The 15,063-nt window shown below is 29.3% G+C and overlaps 1 protein-coding gene across 1 annotated transcript; it reads right to left on the reverse strand.

The window, feature by feature from the left end:
- Window positions 1-10,574: 10,574 nt before the first annotated feature.
- On the reverse strand, window positions 10,575-11,354 carry LOC122505427. Its single transcript, XM_043617038.1, has one exon. The coding sequence runs from the start codon at window positions 11,352-11,354 to the stop codon at window positions 10,575-10,577; it is 780 nt and encodes a 259-aa protein (XP_043472973.1).
- Window positions 11,355-15,063: the final 3,709 nt, after the last annotated feature.

Genomic DNA, 15,063 nt, shown 5'->3' on the forward strand with positions numbered 1-15,063 from the left:
CTTATCAAATGATTTTAATATATTTTTTTAATTGTTTATTTTAATTCCACTAATTACCGATAAATGTTGCAAGTATTGTTTTAATATTTGTGTACGGAACCCGCCATTGCAGTGCGAGTACAACTCGCACTTGTCCAATTTTTTTTTATTTTTAGTTAAGAAATTAAAGTCAGAAAACAATCTCTCATTTATTCTCTTAAAATTTCACTCTTCCTTAAAATATTTAATGCCACGTGTTTAAACTAAAAAAAATTTAAAAAAATTTTTTTTTTTTGAAAAAAAAAATTAAAAAAAAAATTTTTTTTTTAAAGTTTCTTAAATAAATTTTTTGTCGTCAGACTGTAATAATACACCAGGATACCAATTTCCAGCTCATTAGGTCAAATAATGTAAAAGTTAGGGAAAACAAATTTTTTTTTTTTAATTTTTTAGTTTTTCCTTGACAACGCTATGCGGCCATCATTACATATCAAGTTCTCTATATTTTTCCTGTAATATTCGAGTAAAAATACACCAGCATGCAAAATTTCAGCTCTCCATGTCGAATAGTTTAGAAGTTAAGGGGGGGGGAATGGTCACTTTTTATGCATTTTTGGCCAAAAATCTTGTTATTTCCTTGACAACGCTATGCCCATCACGTCCAATCACATTCGCTATATTTTTCCTGTAATCTACGAGTGAAAATACATATGTGGACCAAATTTGAGCTCTTTAGGTCAAATAGTTTAGCCGCTAGGGGGGGGACACGATTTGGCTACGGACAACAGAGTCTCACCAATAGGGTTCCGCCGATACACCGTAGGTGTACGGAACCCTAAAAATATCTGAATTTCATTTTAATTAAAAGAAGTATTAGGTATGTTCAAAATTGTACTAAATAAATAAAATTTTATACAAATATTTATTAAAAACAAAAATTATACTTATGACAAGTTAAGAATTTCAAATATTTTACTAGTTAAAAACAGTATTAAATCAAAAGTTTGATAATGTTTTAGTATATTAAACAAAATTTCTGAAGTTTGATTAATCGGTTAAATGATTTTCGGTTAAGTGGTAATTTGGACAAGTGGGTAATTATAAGATTTTACAGCACCTCATTATCAACAACATTGTGATTCGCCAATTTTGAAATTCGCGCCTATATTTCCATGTCAAATGATCTTTATGTAAAATAAAATCTACGACAACTGAATTTTATGTCAAATGAGAATTATGTGTAATAGTTATCCGTCAAATGAAATTTATATCAAGTGAACTTTATGTCAAATGAAAATTATGTTAAATGGGATTTATACCAAATGAAATTTATGTCAAGTAAATTTTATGCCAAATGAGAATTATGTTAAATGGAATTTATGCTAAATGAAATTTATATAAATTTAATTTTACGTTAAATAATAATTATGTTAAATGATATTCACGTCAAATGAAATTTATGTCAAGCTCCCACATAGCACAATAGTATGAGGTAAGGTTATGTTGAGTACTAATCGTAAGGCACATAAGGTTACACAATATTGCTGCGGTAGACCTGAGGTGAACTAAAAACTTCCGCCATGGAGGTAAGGTTACATGTTAGGGTGTGGTGAGTATATATGATAAGGCCATGGTAACCTTACACGTTAAGGTTAAGGTAACCTTACACGTTAAGGTTAAGGTAACCTTACACGTTAAGGTTAAGGTAACCTTACACGTTAAGGTTGATGTAACCTTACACGTTAAGGTTGAGGTAACGTTACATGTTAAGGTTGAGGTAACGTTACATGTTAAGGTTGAGGTAAGGTTACATGTCAAGGTTGAGGTAAGGTAATTATTAAGTTGTAAGGTTGAGGTAAGGTTAAGGTAAGGTTGTGATAAATTTACCAGTTATGGAAAATATTGAAAAAATAATTAATAAATAAATATTCAATTAAAAAGTTAGTTTGTTGCTCTTCTCTATTTTGGAAACCTGACATGAAGCAGAAAATTTTGAAAACAAATTTGGGGGAACTGGGATTCGAACCCGGGATCGACGCGCATAAACCTATCATTCTAACTAACTGAGCTAAGTAGAGAACTGGCAGAAGGAAAATTAATGTTGCCTTTAAGGTGAACCAAGAAGATGATTAACTCCTTAAAGGCAATATTAATTTTCCTTCTACCAGTTCTCTACTTAGCTCAGTTAGTTAGAATGATAGGTTTATGCGCGTCGATCCCGGGTTCGAATCCCAGTCCCCCCAAATTTGTTTTCAAAATTTTCTGCTTCATGTCAGGTTTCCAAAATAGAGAAGAGCAACAAACTAACTTTTTAATTGAATATTTATTTATTAATTATTTTTTCAATATTTTCCATAACTGGTAAATTTATCACAACCTTACCTTAACCTTACCTCAACCTTACAACTTAATAATTACCTTACCTCAACCTTGACATGTAACCTTACCTCAACCTTAACATGTAACGTTACCTCAACCTTAACGTGTAAGGTTACATCAACCTTAACGTGTAAGGTTACCTTAACCTTAACGTGTAAGGTTACCATGGCCTTATCATATATACTCACCACACCCTAACATGTAACCTTACCTCCATGGCGGAAGTTTTTAGTTCACCTCAGGTCTACCGCAGCAATATTGTGTAACCTTATGTGCCTTACGATTAGTACTCAACATAACCTTACCTCATACTATTGTGCTATGTCAAGCTAATTTTATGTCTAATGATATTTATGTCAAATGAGAATTACGTTAAATGACATTTATGCCAAATGAAATTGATGTCAAATGAATTTCATAACAAATAAAATTTACGTTAAATGAATTTTATGTCAAAAGAAATTTATGTTAAATGAGTTTTATGTCAAATGGGAATTAAGTTATCTGAGTTTTATGTAACATAATATTTCTGTTTAATGAATTCTATGACAAATTATATTTATGTTAAATGGTTTTAGTGTGCAATGAAATTTATGTCAAATAATGTGCATATTATGTGAATTTTAAGTTAAGTAGTTTTATATCAAATAACTATTTGGTCAAAAAAGATTTCGGGAATAAGCATGCGTCTCAAAATTCAATACATTCTCTTCAATTTTTATGCAAAACATTTTTTTCTAGGACCAATAGTTTACAAGATAAAAATTCTTTTAAAAAAAGTGACGCAAGCCGTATGGCCCGAGCCGAGCAATAAAAAATTCAAAAATTAATTTCTCGAAAAAATCAAAAAGCACATCACGGTGGTCTTCAAGCACTTTTAGGTTTACCTAAAATGAGTCAAAATTGTGCTAACGCAGTTTTATCTGTAATCGTCCCAAGATTCCAAATTTTCATTTCCGAAAATCGTAGCTGATTCTTTTTTCGAAAAAAACATATACAGTACCGTCCGCAATTGTCAGTCCACCCATTTTTAAAGGAATGACAAAAATTTTTTAACATAAAATTCATGAAAACTAAAATTTTTTTTGGTTTATATTTTGAAAGACGATAAAATTTTGAAAAGAATAAGACCTTACAGAAGTCATTTGGCCAAAATTTGTAGAAGATATTCCTAAAAATCGTCATTTTCTATGTTTTACAAAAATTTAAATAACTTCTAAAATAAGGAACGCTTTTTAATAATCTTAGGCTTATTTTAAAGGTCTTTTTCTACGGAATAAGAATTACTTATAGGCATTAACCTGTAATTTTTAACTTGGAACAATTGTTAAAAAAAAATAAAAATATTGAAAATCCCCATATGGGAAACCACATGGGAAACCACATGGGATCCTATGTCAAAAACCATGTAAAACCCTACTTCCATGAAGGAAACCACGTGGTTTACCATGTGGTTTCCCATGTCAAACCATATGGGAAATTGAGACAGGATTTTAGTTAGGAATAGACATGGGGTATTTGAACGGTTTATCTATGCATAAAACCATATCAAATCCCACATGTTTTTCCCAGTCAAATCCTAAACAGAATCCCATGTGAAAAACAGTATCATTTATTTATAATTATTTTCCCAAGTCAATCCCCAAGTGAAAAACAGTATCATTTATTTATAATTATTTTCCCATGTCAAATCCTAAACCAAATCCCATGTGAAAAACATTATCCGCCTTATTGAATATCTCTACATGGGAATCCACTTGGAATTTTACAAGGGATTTCACATAGGATTTTATATGGGAATTGACATAGGATTTCATGCAAGATTTCACCTAGGATTTAATGAGACATCACAAAGTATTTTATTAAAGATCCAATGAAGAAATTTTCAAAGGATTAAAAATTATTTAATAAAAAATTAAATAATAAATAGTATTAGTGTTACAAGTCATCAAAAAAGTAAAAAAACGATCATTTGAAACACGTCCTCTCTGCTACAGGTTCTCAGCTTTTATATACTTCCAGAATCGTCTCAACAGCGAGAGAAGTCACTTTCGCCACCTAGCGGTGAAAGTATAGGAGCGACAGTAATCTTTAACATTACTAAGGAAACCATGTGGAATACCACGTAGGATTCCATGTGGTTTCCTACGTGGGGATTTACATGGGATTTTACTTAGGAATTCATTTGGGAATTTATTTCTACTTAAATTTCTAAGTAAAATCCCATGTAAATCCCCACGTAGGAAACCACATGGAATCCTACGTGGTATTCCACATGGTTTCCTTAGTAATGTTAAAGATTACTGTCGCTCCTATACTTTCACCGCTAGGTGGCGAAAGTGACTTCTCTCGCTGTTGAGACGATTCTGGAAGTATATAAAAGCTGAGAACCTGTAGCAGAGAGGACGTGTTTCAAATGATCGTTTTTTTACTTTTTTGATGACTTGTAACACTAATACTATTTATTATTTAATTTTTTATTAAATAATTTTTAATCCTTTGAAAATTTCTTCATTGGATCTTTAATAAAATACTTTGTGATGTCTCATTAAATCCTAGGTGAAATCTTGCATGAAATCCTATGTCAATTCCCATATAAAATCCTATGTGAAATCCCTTGTAAAATTCCAAGTGGATTCCCATGTAGAGATATTCAATAAGGCGGATAATGTTTTTCACATGGGATTTGGTTTAGGATTTGACATGGGAAAATAATTATAAATAAATGATACTGTTTTTCACTTGGGGATTGACTTGGGAAAATAATTATAAATAAATGATACTGTTTTTCACATGGGATTCTGTTTAGGATTTGACTGGGAAAAACATGTGGGATTTGATATGGTTTTATGCATAGATAAACCGTTCAAATACCCCATGCCTATTCCTAACTAAAATCCTGTCTCAATTTCCCATATGGTTTGACATGGGAAACCACATGGTAAACCACGTGGTTTCCTTCATGGAAGTAGGGTTTTACATGGTTTTTGACATAGGATCCCATGTGGTTTCCCATGTGGTTTCCCATATGGGGATTTTCAATAGGGAAGCATGACGTCAAAATTAGACAAAAAAATTGTAGAAAATTGAAATCAATTTTTTGTACTAAAAACTATTCTAGAACATATATAAAACATGATATGGTGTAGATTTTTCAAGAAAATTCAATAAAAATATATGTTTGAATTTCAAAAATTATTTTTCTTTTAATAATATTATTTCAAATTTTTTGAATTTTTTTGTCCAACTTTGACGTCATGCTTATTCCAAGTTAAAAATTACAGGTTAATGCCTATAAGTAATTCTTATTCTGTAGAAAATGGTCTTTAAAATAAGCCTAAGATTATTAAAAAGCGTTCATTATTTTAGAAGTTATTCAAATTTTTGTAAAACATTGAAAATGACGATTTTTAAGAATATCTTCTACAAATTTTGGCCAAATGACTTCTGTAAGGTCTTATTCTTTTCAAAATTTTATCGTCTTTCAAAATATAAACCAAAAAAAATTTTACTTTTCATGAATTTTATGTTAAAAAATGTTTGTCATTCCTTTGAAAATGGGTGGACTGACAATTTCGGACGGTACTGTATATGGGCAATTCCACGTGATATTTAAGTCCACATCTTAAAATCGGCCAAAAAATATATTTTTTCTATTCTGTATCGAAAAAACAGATACGTATTTTTTTATTTTTGTTTAATTGTACAAATTTTCGAGTTATGAATTTTCGAAATTTTTGACTTGTAATTGTAGACTTATATTCAGTAGCTATAATTCCGAAAATATTGAGTTTAGGAAAAAGTTGTCAAAGAATGAAAGTTTTAGTTTTCTTTCGAGTTTTAAGAAATGTAAACAAAAATTTTTTTTATAAACAAATTAATTGTCTTTAACTTTGGGTCAGATTTAAAAAAATTTTTTTTAAATTTATTTATACCTTATAATATAGAGGAGAGTTTCCAAAAGTCCTAAAATGGGCCTTATGTGTTAAATGAGTTTTAAAACATTTTCAAAAATCACTTGCAAGCATCACATGGGATATTTTTACAATTAACTTTTTAGAACTGTCTGCAGCGTATAAATTTTAATCTATTTGTGTTCTTTGTTTTAAATTAAAGGGTCTACGCTGTAGACAGTTTTAAAAAGTTAATTGTAAAAAAATCCCACTGTCGACTAAAATCTCACGTGGAATTTCCCATAGGGATAATGTCACCTTGAGTGGACCGCCTGAGCTTTTAAGTTATCTGACAGCGGAAACGTGAAATAAATAGTGCGAATAGCAGCACCGCACCTAGAAACCGTAAGAAATTAAGTTCCGCAATAATCATATACGTTACCGTTTGATATAACGCATTTTTGAGAACACAAACCAAAAAAGAAGTCGCTCTTACAATGAGTAAAGTGATTCGGAAGTGTAAAAGTAGTGTAAAATTTAAGTTTTAAAAGGTAACTTATTTTTTTCCTATTACTTTGGACATTGAAATTGATTGTCTTAGTTTAATTAAGTGATAATTTTGATTAAAAAAAAATTTTTGGTGTCTGCCATAAAAAGTTGTTTGTCACCATGAGTGGACTGCCTGTTTTTTCCATTTTTAATTTCAGTTTAACATTTTTTAGATATAAATTGACAATAAATTAGTTTGAAACTATGATTTATGTTCTTTATTAATTTTTTTGTGATATGTGACAAAATTATTAAAAATGGTTTCACTTGTAAACATTGCGACACATACATGGTCTGAAGCTGCATAAGCATAAATTTTGTTTCAATATATCAGAAATATTAAATACATTAAAGAATTTAGAATAACTTTTACAATTTTTTAGGAGTGGACCACTCAAGGTTACACTTTTTTCATTCCTTAAAAATTAGCTTTTTTTAAAAGTAAATTGTTTTTTCCAATAAAAAAAATCAAAGCTATTATGGCATAAACACTTATCTAGGGATTTAAACTAAAGCTTGAAATAGAAACCTCCGATTAATTTGCTTTCATAAAGAATTTTTTAGAAAAAAAGCGTAGGCGGCCTACTCAAGGTGACATTACTCTATATCTGTTTTTTTCGAAAAAAGAATCAGCTACGATTTTCGGAAATGAAAATTTGGAATCTTGGGACGATTCCAGATAAAACTGCTTTAGCACAATTTTGACTCATTTTAGGTAAACCTAAAAGTGCTTGAAGACCACCGTGACATCTTCACAAATTGCGGTAATTTTTAAGGACATTCCAAGCTTTAATTCATGAAAAAAAACAACTTTAAAAAATAATTGTTTAAACATATTTGTCAAAAAGTTCAAAAAATTATTTTTTAATAAAATACTAGCGTCATACTCCTCGCTCGCTCGGAAGACATTTTATTATTTATTTCTACTTACATAAATAGTTTTTGAGGTAAAAATTTTGTTAAAAAAATTCTTAACGTCAAAAACTCTCTTGATTAAGCTAATTTTGTTTAAAAAAAATCTTTAACTTTAAAAACGATCCTTATACCTCATACAATATGAATGCAGGCTAATTGTTTATAACATTTTTACACCAATAGGTCTTTCTTAAAAAATTATGTAATATATGTTTTCGTAGTGGTTTTTAGCGTAGAATCAAATAGCGCTATAAGTTTCTTATAAAAATCGATTTTTCTTCATTTGTTTATAAAAAAAATTGTTAAAAAAATATTTTTTTAACATTCAACGACAAAAATTATCATTAGATCTCATGCCACCCTACTAAAAATCCCTGTATAAGATCTTGTACAAGAAAATGCACACGTTCAGCAGCTGAACTTGTACAAGTTCTGGTAAGAACATGTACAATTTCTTGTACCAGGATTTGGAACAAGTTCTTGTATTAGAACTTGTACAAGAAAATGTACGAGTACTTGTACAAGAAAATAAACTTGCACAAGAAAATGTACAAGATCTTGTACAAGTTCAAGTACAAGTATTTGTACATGAACACGTTCATGTTCTTGCACAAGTATATTTATAAATAATTTTTTTTTTAGAAAATTGGATCAAGTAAATTAATAAATAATTTTTTTTTTAATTGGCATTTTAATAACTTATAAGCATTAAGACTCTCAACTTTAGGCAAGCCAAAAACTATTGCGCAGCTCTAAAAGCTTATAAAAACTACTGCGCAGCCTTTAATGTTTTTAATTTTTACAACTTAAAAATAATGTTTAAAGAAAATGTACAAGTACTTGCACATGAACCCGTACAAGATCTTGTACAAGATCTTGTACAAAATCTTGTACGGGTTCATGTGCAAGTTTATTTTCTTGTACAAGTACTCGTACATTTTCTTGTACAAGTTCTAATACAAGAACTTGTTCCAAATCCTGGTACAAGAAATTGTACATTTTCTAACCAGAACTTGTACAAGTTCAGCTGCTGAACGTGTGCATTTTCTTGTACAAGATCTTATACAGGGATTTTTAGTAGGGCAGGATTTTAATAGTTACTTTTATAATATCTGCATTCCCCAAGTAGAAATTTCCCTAGCTTTGCTCCATGTTTAATTGTGGGCCATACATGGAAGCCATCCATGGCCCATCCAAGTTTTGTAACCGCCAGCAGACTTTTTCCCGACTTTTAAAATTTTTATCAGATCATTTATACAGACATTTCTTGTCATCAGTGCGTGACCTTGCTTGTTAAACAAACCCGAAAATTAAATTATTAAATAACATCTACTACATGACAATCCCGGCTAAAATTATACAGCTTTGATAACTTTTGGTAAATCCCATCCGTTCTTAGGGTGGTCTAGACTCTAGATATTAAATCAACGTCTTCTCCTGGGAATTTTCGACAAAATGAATACTTTACGTTTCTGTAAGTGTACTCTAACAACTTTCGTCATCCTAACGGTGCTAAGGGTGGTCTAGGTATTAAGTCAACGTCATCTCCTGGGAATTTTCGAAGAAATGAAAACAATACTTTATTCTAAGCGTACTCTAACATCTTTCGTCATCCTAACGGTGCTAAGGGTGGTCTTGGTATTAAATTAACGTCTTCTCCTGGGAATTTTTCACAAAATGAATACTTCATTTTACTTTTATCGCTTTAAGCTTATACTATGAAGTATATTTGAGGTTATTCTTACTACAAAAAATATAAATGCATAAATGAATATATAAAAACGAAATGAATTTTAACTATGTCCGTTTCTGTGTGAATGGGCTGAAATAAAGATTATATAAAATATAAAAATACATAGAAACTTTTTTCGTTTAAAGATACATCTAATATACCTACGTTTAAAGCACAAAGACGAATAAAATTTGTTTATTTTAGAAAAAAACACTTTTAACAAGTAAATTCATTTTATTTAAAATTTTTACATTTTTTAAATTTCTTTACTCTGAACAGTGCAGTAAGGGAATTACATAAACTTTTTCTATTGCATTGGGTTTGAAATTTAATGTTAGTTTTATAGCTTTTGAGTAAATGTCTTCTAATAAAAATGAGTACGTGTTCTGTGACTTTTCTGGTAAAAGCTCCCACATTTTTAAAGTTGCAGAATTACAAGGGTAGTTAAAAATTTCTTTTTTGATTGTCCATATTGAGCCTTCTAAACGTACTGTGTTTTCAAAATGTGACATTCTTTGAATTTGAAAAATCATGTCATTGTTTAAGATTACTACATTATCGGGTGATTTAAGATTAAGCGTGCATTGTTTATATTTTACTGATGTTATACCTAAACTTGTTTCTTTCAAAATGTTAGTTTTATAAGAACTTAAATTTTTTCGTTTATTGGCAATTACGCTTTCATGCAATCTACGGCAAATTTGAGCTAAAGGCCTGTTTGCAGAACGAAGAAGAGATTTTATTTTTCCGAGCATATTTTCAAAAGGAAAACAAGAAACCGCTGATAATTGACAATTAAAATTAATTTTATCATCAGCTACATGAATTAAATTATGAAAGTTGATTGTTTGAGATGCTGCCCCATAGAAAGCATTCGTTGCTTGAAAGAAACTTGTTAAATATTGCTTAGCAAGTCTATTACATCGTTGAGAAACATTTCGTATACATAAAACTCTACTTGCAACGTGAAGTAACAAAAAGTGATTATAAATGTTAACGCTTTTAAAAATATTTTTGAGAACAAATTATACCACAATATAATAAAAAAATCTAAATTCTGTTGCTTTCCAAAATGATAAGTATTTTAAAGGTCTCGGTTTACGTTGGAATTCACATGGCAATTGTAATCATATGTAATTCATGCGCCTAGAAATTTCATTAATCTGGTTTCTGCCAAGTTTAACATTAAAGTTGGAGCCTGTGGTCCAAAATGAAAGAAGCCTCTTCATAACTCCAAGAAACAAGAGATGCATAATGTCCAACACAAACATTTGCACCATATTAATTTTAGGCTTTATTTTTTCTAAGGGAGATGTTCCAGTGTGATGTTCAGAATCAGTTTTATTACGGAATGAAGTGTCAGACCTTTCTTCACAATCAATTTTAGAATATGGCATACGATTTTCAGATGATTTCCCTTCAACAACACAACGTTCACAAGCATTCTTTCCAGTATGACCTTTACATTTTTTTAAAAATGCGCGGGCTAACGTATCGCATGTAAAACACTTAATCAAAACTTTAAATTTTTTTCCAGATATCGAAATACCATTTTCTAAAATCGAATTTAGTTCATTGATAAATTCATCTAAATAAACTTCTAAATCTTTTGGTTTAGAATTTCCATGGTATATAAGAACAGGAAAAGGATCATAAACATCAGGATCATTATAAATTCTACATAAGATTGGCCAAAATTCTCCAGGGCCAGATTTGAACAATGGAAGTCCATCAGAATTGAATATTAGCCATATCTCTTCTGATTTATATTCTTTAACATTAATGCATTCTGCTAAACCCTTCTCTATTCCAAAATAAGCTAGTTGTCCTTTTGTATCATCATTGTCATCTATTGTAATAATATTATATCGTGCAGATGTTGTTTTTAAAAATGTTTTTGATGACATAGGCAAGTAAGGTAGAAGACGCCGTCTAAGAATTCTTAACAGGTCATCTAAATGATTCTGACAAATTTTTCTTGAGACTGCCCATAAGCGAAGTTCATTATATTCTGGCGCATAATAATTATAATCGTTAAAGTGTCTTAAACTAGAATTTTTTTCTATTTCATCCTCGGAAATACAGTCACTTGTTTCAGCATCAGATTCTTCAACGTAATTTTCATCACTTATAGTAGTTTCAGACTAAAAGAAATTTAATTTTTAATAACAATATTTGAATCCCTTTTAGTTCTTATTAATTGATAACTAGAGGAGTGCAAAAAGCTCGATCGAGTCTTTTCAAGCTTTTCTTTTTACAAGCACTCGAATATTTTGAGTATTTCGAATATTTTCGAATTCTAGAGAAAATTAAAATAATCGTTGCATATATTATAATTAGTAAATTTAAATATAGTTTGAAACTGAAAACTCATATACTTTATTCCTTCAATATACAACATACATTCAAAATTTTCTACTTATTAATAGTTTTTTAGTAATTTAAAAACTCGAATTCAATCGAGTGCTCGAATTTACTTTGCATACTTGAATTTAGTTGAGTACTCGATACATCGACCCGACTCGGTTCAAAAAAATTTCGGCTCAGCTATTCGAGCTTTTCGCACATTTATATTGATAACAATTAATAATTTATGAAAAATGAAGTATTTTACTATGTATATTTTTTAACACTTACTTCTTGAAAATGCATAAATTTCTCTTCTTTAAAATAATTTGTTTCAAATTCGACATCACATTTTTCAACATAATTTTCATCAATTACGTCTCTTTCAGACTAAAAGAAATTTAATTTTTATTAATTAATAATAATTAATATAACTAATAAAAAATACATAATTTTTCTACTGTAAAGCGGAGCTATTTTGTGCGAGTGAGGTTTTTAATGACGATAATATTTATTATGAATTATTTACATTTGATATTTCAGTTAACAGAAAAAAATTCGTCAAAAAGTAATATTTGTGTTGGTAATTTTTACGTACCTACGAGTTGTCAATTTATAATAATTTTTAAAGAAAATTAATTAATTATTTTTTTTTAATTTATTCTGGAAAATAAACAAAAAAGATTTAATATAGCAGAAACGATGCACAAAATAGCCTCACCTGACGATATGTGGTAGGTGGTCACTTTTTCTAAAAAATATTTTCTAATCCTTTTTGTCTAAAAAAGCGATTTCTCATGAAATCTGTTTTCTAAAAAAGTTTATCTAAGAAGTTTTGATTTCTACAAAAAGTTTTTCTAAGAAGTTATGATTTCTAATATTTATTTTCTTAAAATTTGTAAAATTCCATAATTTTGATAAAAGTTAGAAAATTGTTTAAAAAAAACTAAGATTAAGAAATAAAAATTATTTTGCATTTTTTCTGTTTCTCAATCACAATTTTGTTTACAAAATTATAAGTTTCTTTTTGAAAAGAAAAAAAAATTTTATAAAATTACTATTTTTTATCACAAATTTTAGAAGTCATTTAGCCAATATTTTATTTAGATATTTTTAAAAAATTGTTATTTTCAATGTCTTACAAAAACTTGAATAACTTTTAAAATAATGAACGCTTTTTAATGATTTTAAGCTTATTTTAAAGGTCATTTGCTACACTATAAAAATTACTTATAGGCATTAACGTGTAATTTTTTTCTTAGAAAATGCAGGCCGTCAAACTTGGACCAAAAAAATTCAAAAAATTTAGAACAATCTTTCTGTACTAAAAACTATTTTAGAAAATATATAAAACTTTATATGGTGTAGATTTTATAAGAAAATTTAATAAAAAATACGTTTAAATTTTAAAAATTATTTTTCTGTAAATAAGAATGTTTCAAATTTTTTATATTTTTTTGGTTCAACCCAGTGAGAAATTTCTTACCGGTCCAATATCGGTCCAATTTTGGGAGCCAAGAGACCAATCATCGGTCCAATAAAGGCTCCCAATATTGGACCAATATGGGCTGATGCTTGGGATGTAACGGGTTCGCCAAGCATCGGTTGTTAATATTGGTCCAATATTGTCCGAATATTCGCAACCAAGAAAAAAAAATTTTTTAAATAAATTTTTTTAATTAAATAATAATAATAATAAATTAATGTTTATAATTTTTGTTTAATTATTTATTTTTAATAATTCATGTAAATAATAAATAATTTATTATTTATAAATTATAATTATTTAAAGATGCAGCAACTATTAGGAAATAATCGAAATAGCATTCTGCAAAAAAATTCTATCATTGAAAAATCAATGATAGGCGAGAGATATCCGCGTCATTAAATAGATTCGCAGATATACTCTGGTCTCGCGACGAATCTCTCGATACTTATATACACTGGAGTCGCCGTGTCAGTTGCGAGAACGGTTACAGCGTCCCTCTTTCCGCAGAGATAAGAATTGTCACGTAAACTGCGGGTATAATAAGGCCGTCGGTAAAGCGATTTAGCAGTTTACGTGACAATTCTTATCTCTGCCGCAAGAGAGACGCTGTAACCGTTCTCGCTACTGACACGGCGACTCCAGTGTATATAAGTATCGAGAGATTCGTCGCAAGACCAGAGTATAACTGCGAATCTGTTTAATGACGCGGATATCTCTTGTCTATCATCTGCGAATCTATTTAAAGACGCAGATATCTCTCGCCTATAATTGATTTTTCAATGATAGAATTTTTTTGCAGAATGCTATTTCCTAATAGCTGCTGCATTTTTAAATAATTATAATTTATAAATAATAAATTATTTATTATTTACATGAATTATTAAAAATTAATAATTAAACAAATAAATATATTAAACAAAAATTATAAACATTAATTTTTTATTATTATTATTTAATTAAAAAACTTATTTAAAAAAATTTGTTCTCTTGGTTGCCAATATTCGGACAATATTGGACCAATATTAACAACCGATGCTCGGCGAACCCGTTACATCCCAAGCATCAGCCCATATTGGTCCAATATTAGGAGTCAATCGGCGCCCAGCACGGCAACCAATATTGGACCGATATTGGACCGATTAAAGTCTATTGGCAATTTCTCACTGGGAAGTTCTTATTTCAGAAGTTATTCAAATTTTTGTAAAACATTGAAAATGGCGATTTTTTAAAAATATCTAAATGAATTATTGGTCAAACGACTTTTGAAATATCTTCTTCTGTTCAAAATTTTATCATCTTTAAAAAAATGAGCAGAAAAAAATTTTAGTTTCAATAAATTGTATGTTTTAAAACGATTTTCATTCGACTGAAAATGGGTGGTCTCTCAATTTTGACCGGTAGTGTAAAGTCACTTTTTAAAAATTTAAAATGGCGGATCCAATATGGCGAATAAAATTTTCAAATTTGATCCTATTCCCTTAAAACGTGTTACTCGGGGGCTTTTGGGGTCGCAGATTATGAATATAAAGTTACTTTTTAGAAATTGAAAATGATGAATCCAATATGGTTGTCAAATTTTTTAATTTGATCAGATTTAATTAAAAAGTGTTAGGGGAGACCGGGGCGTAATGGCTAACTTTTCACTTTTTGTTGTTTTACTCGGACATTTTTGTTCTAATTTAATGTTTATCATCCAGAAAAGTTACTTTGGTATCTCAGCTTTCTTTTAAGACTACAAACGTCCCGATATGACTCTTACTTTTTATTCTACAACAGTTTTT

The sequence above is a fragment of the Leptopilina heterotoma genome, unplaced genomic scaffold, assembly GCF_015476425.1.
Source record: "Leptopilina heterotoma isolate Lh14 unplaced genomic scaffold, ASM1547642v1 Lhet_358, whole genome shotgun sequence".
NCBI classification, from domain to species: Eukaryota; Metazoa; Arthropoda; class Insecta; order Hymenoptera; family Figitidae; genus Leptopilina; species Leptopilina heterotoma.

Bases quoted from the DNA above. Each gene is read 5' to 3' on its own strand.
- LOC122505427 (XM_043617038.1), bottom strand. From the start codon at position 11,354: ATGTCATCAAAAACATTTTTAAAAACAACATCTGCACGATATAATATT.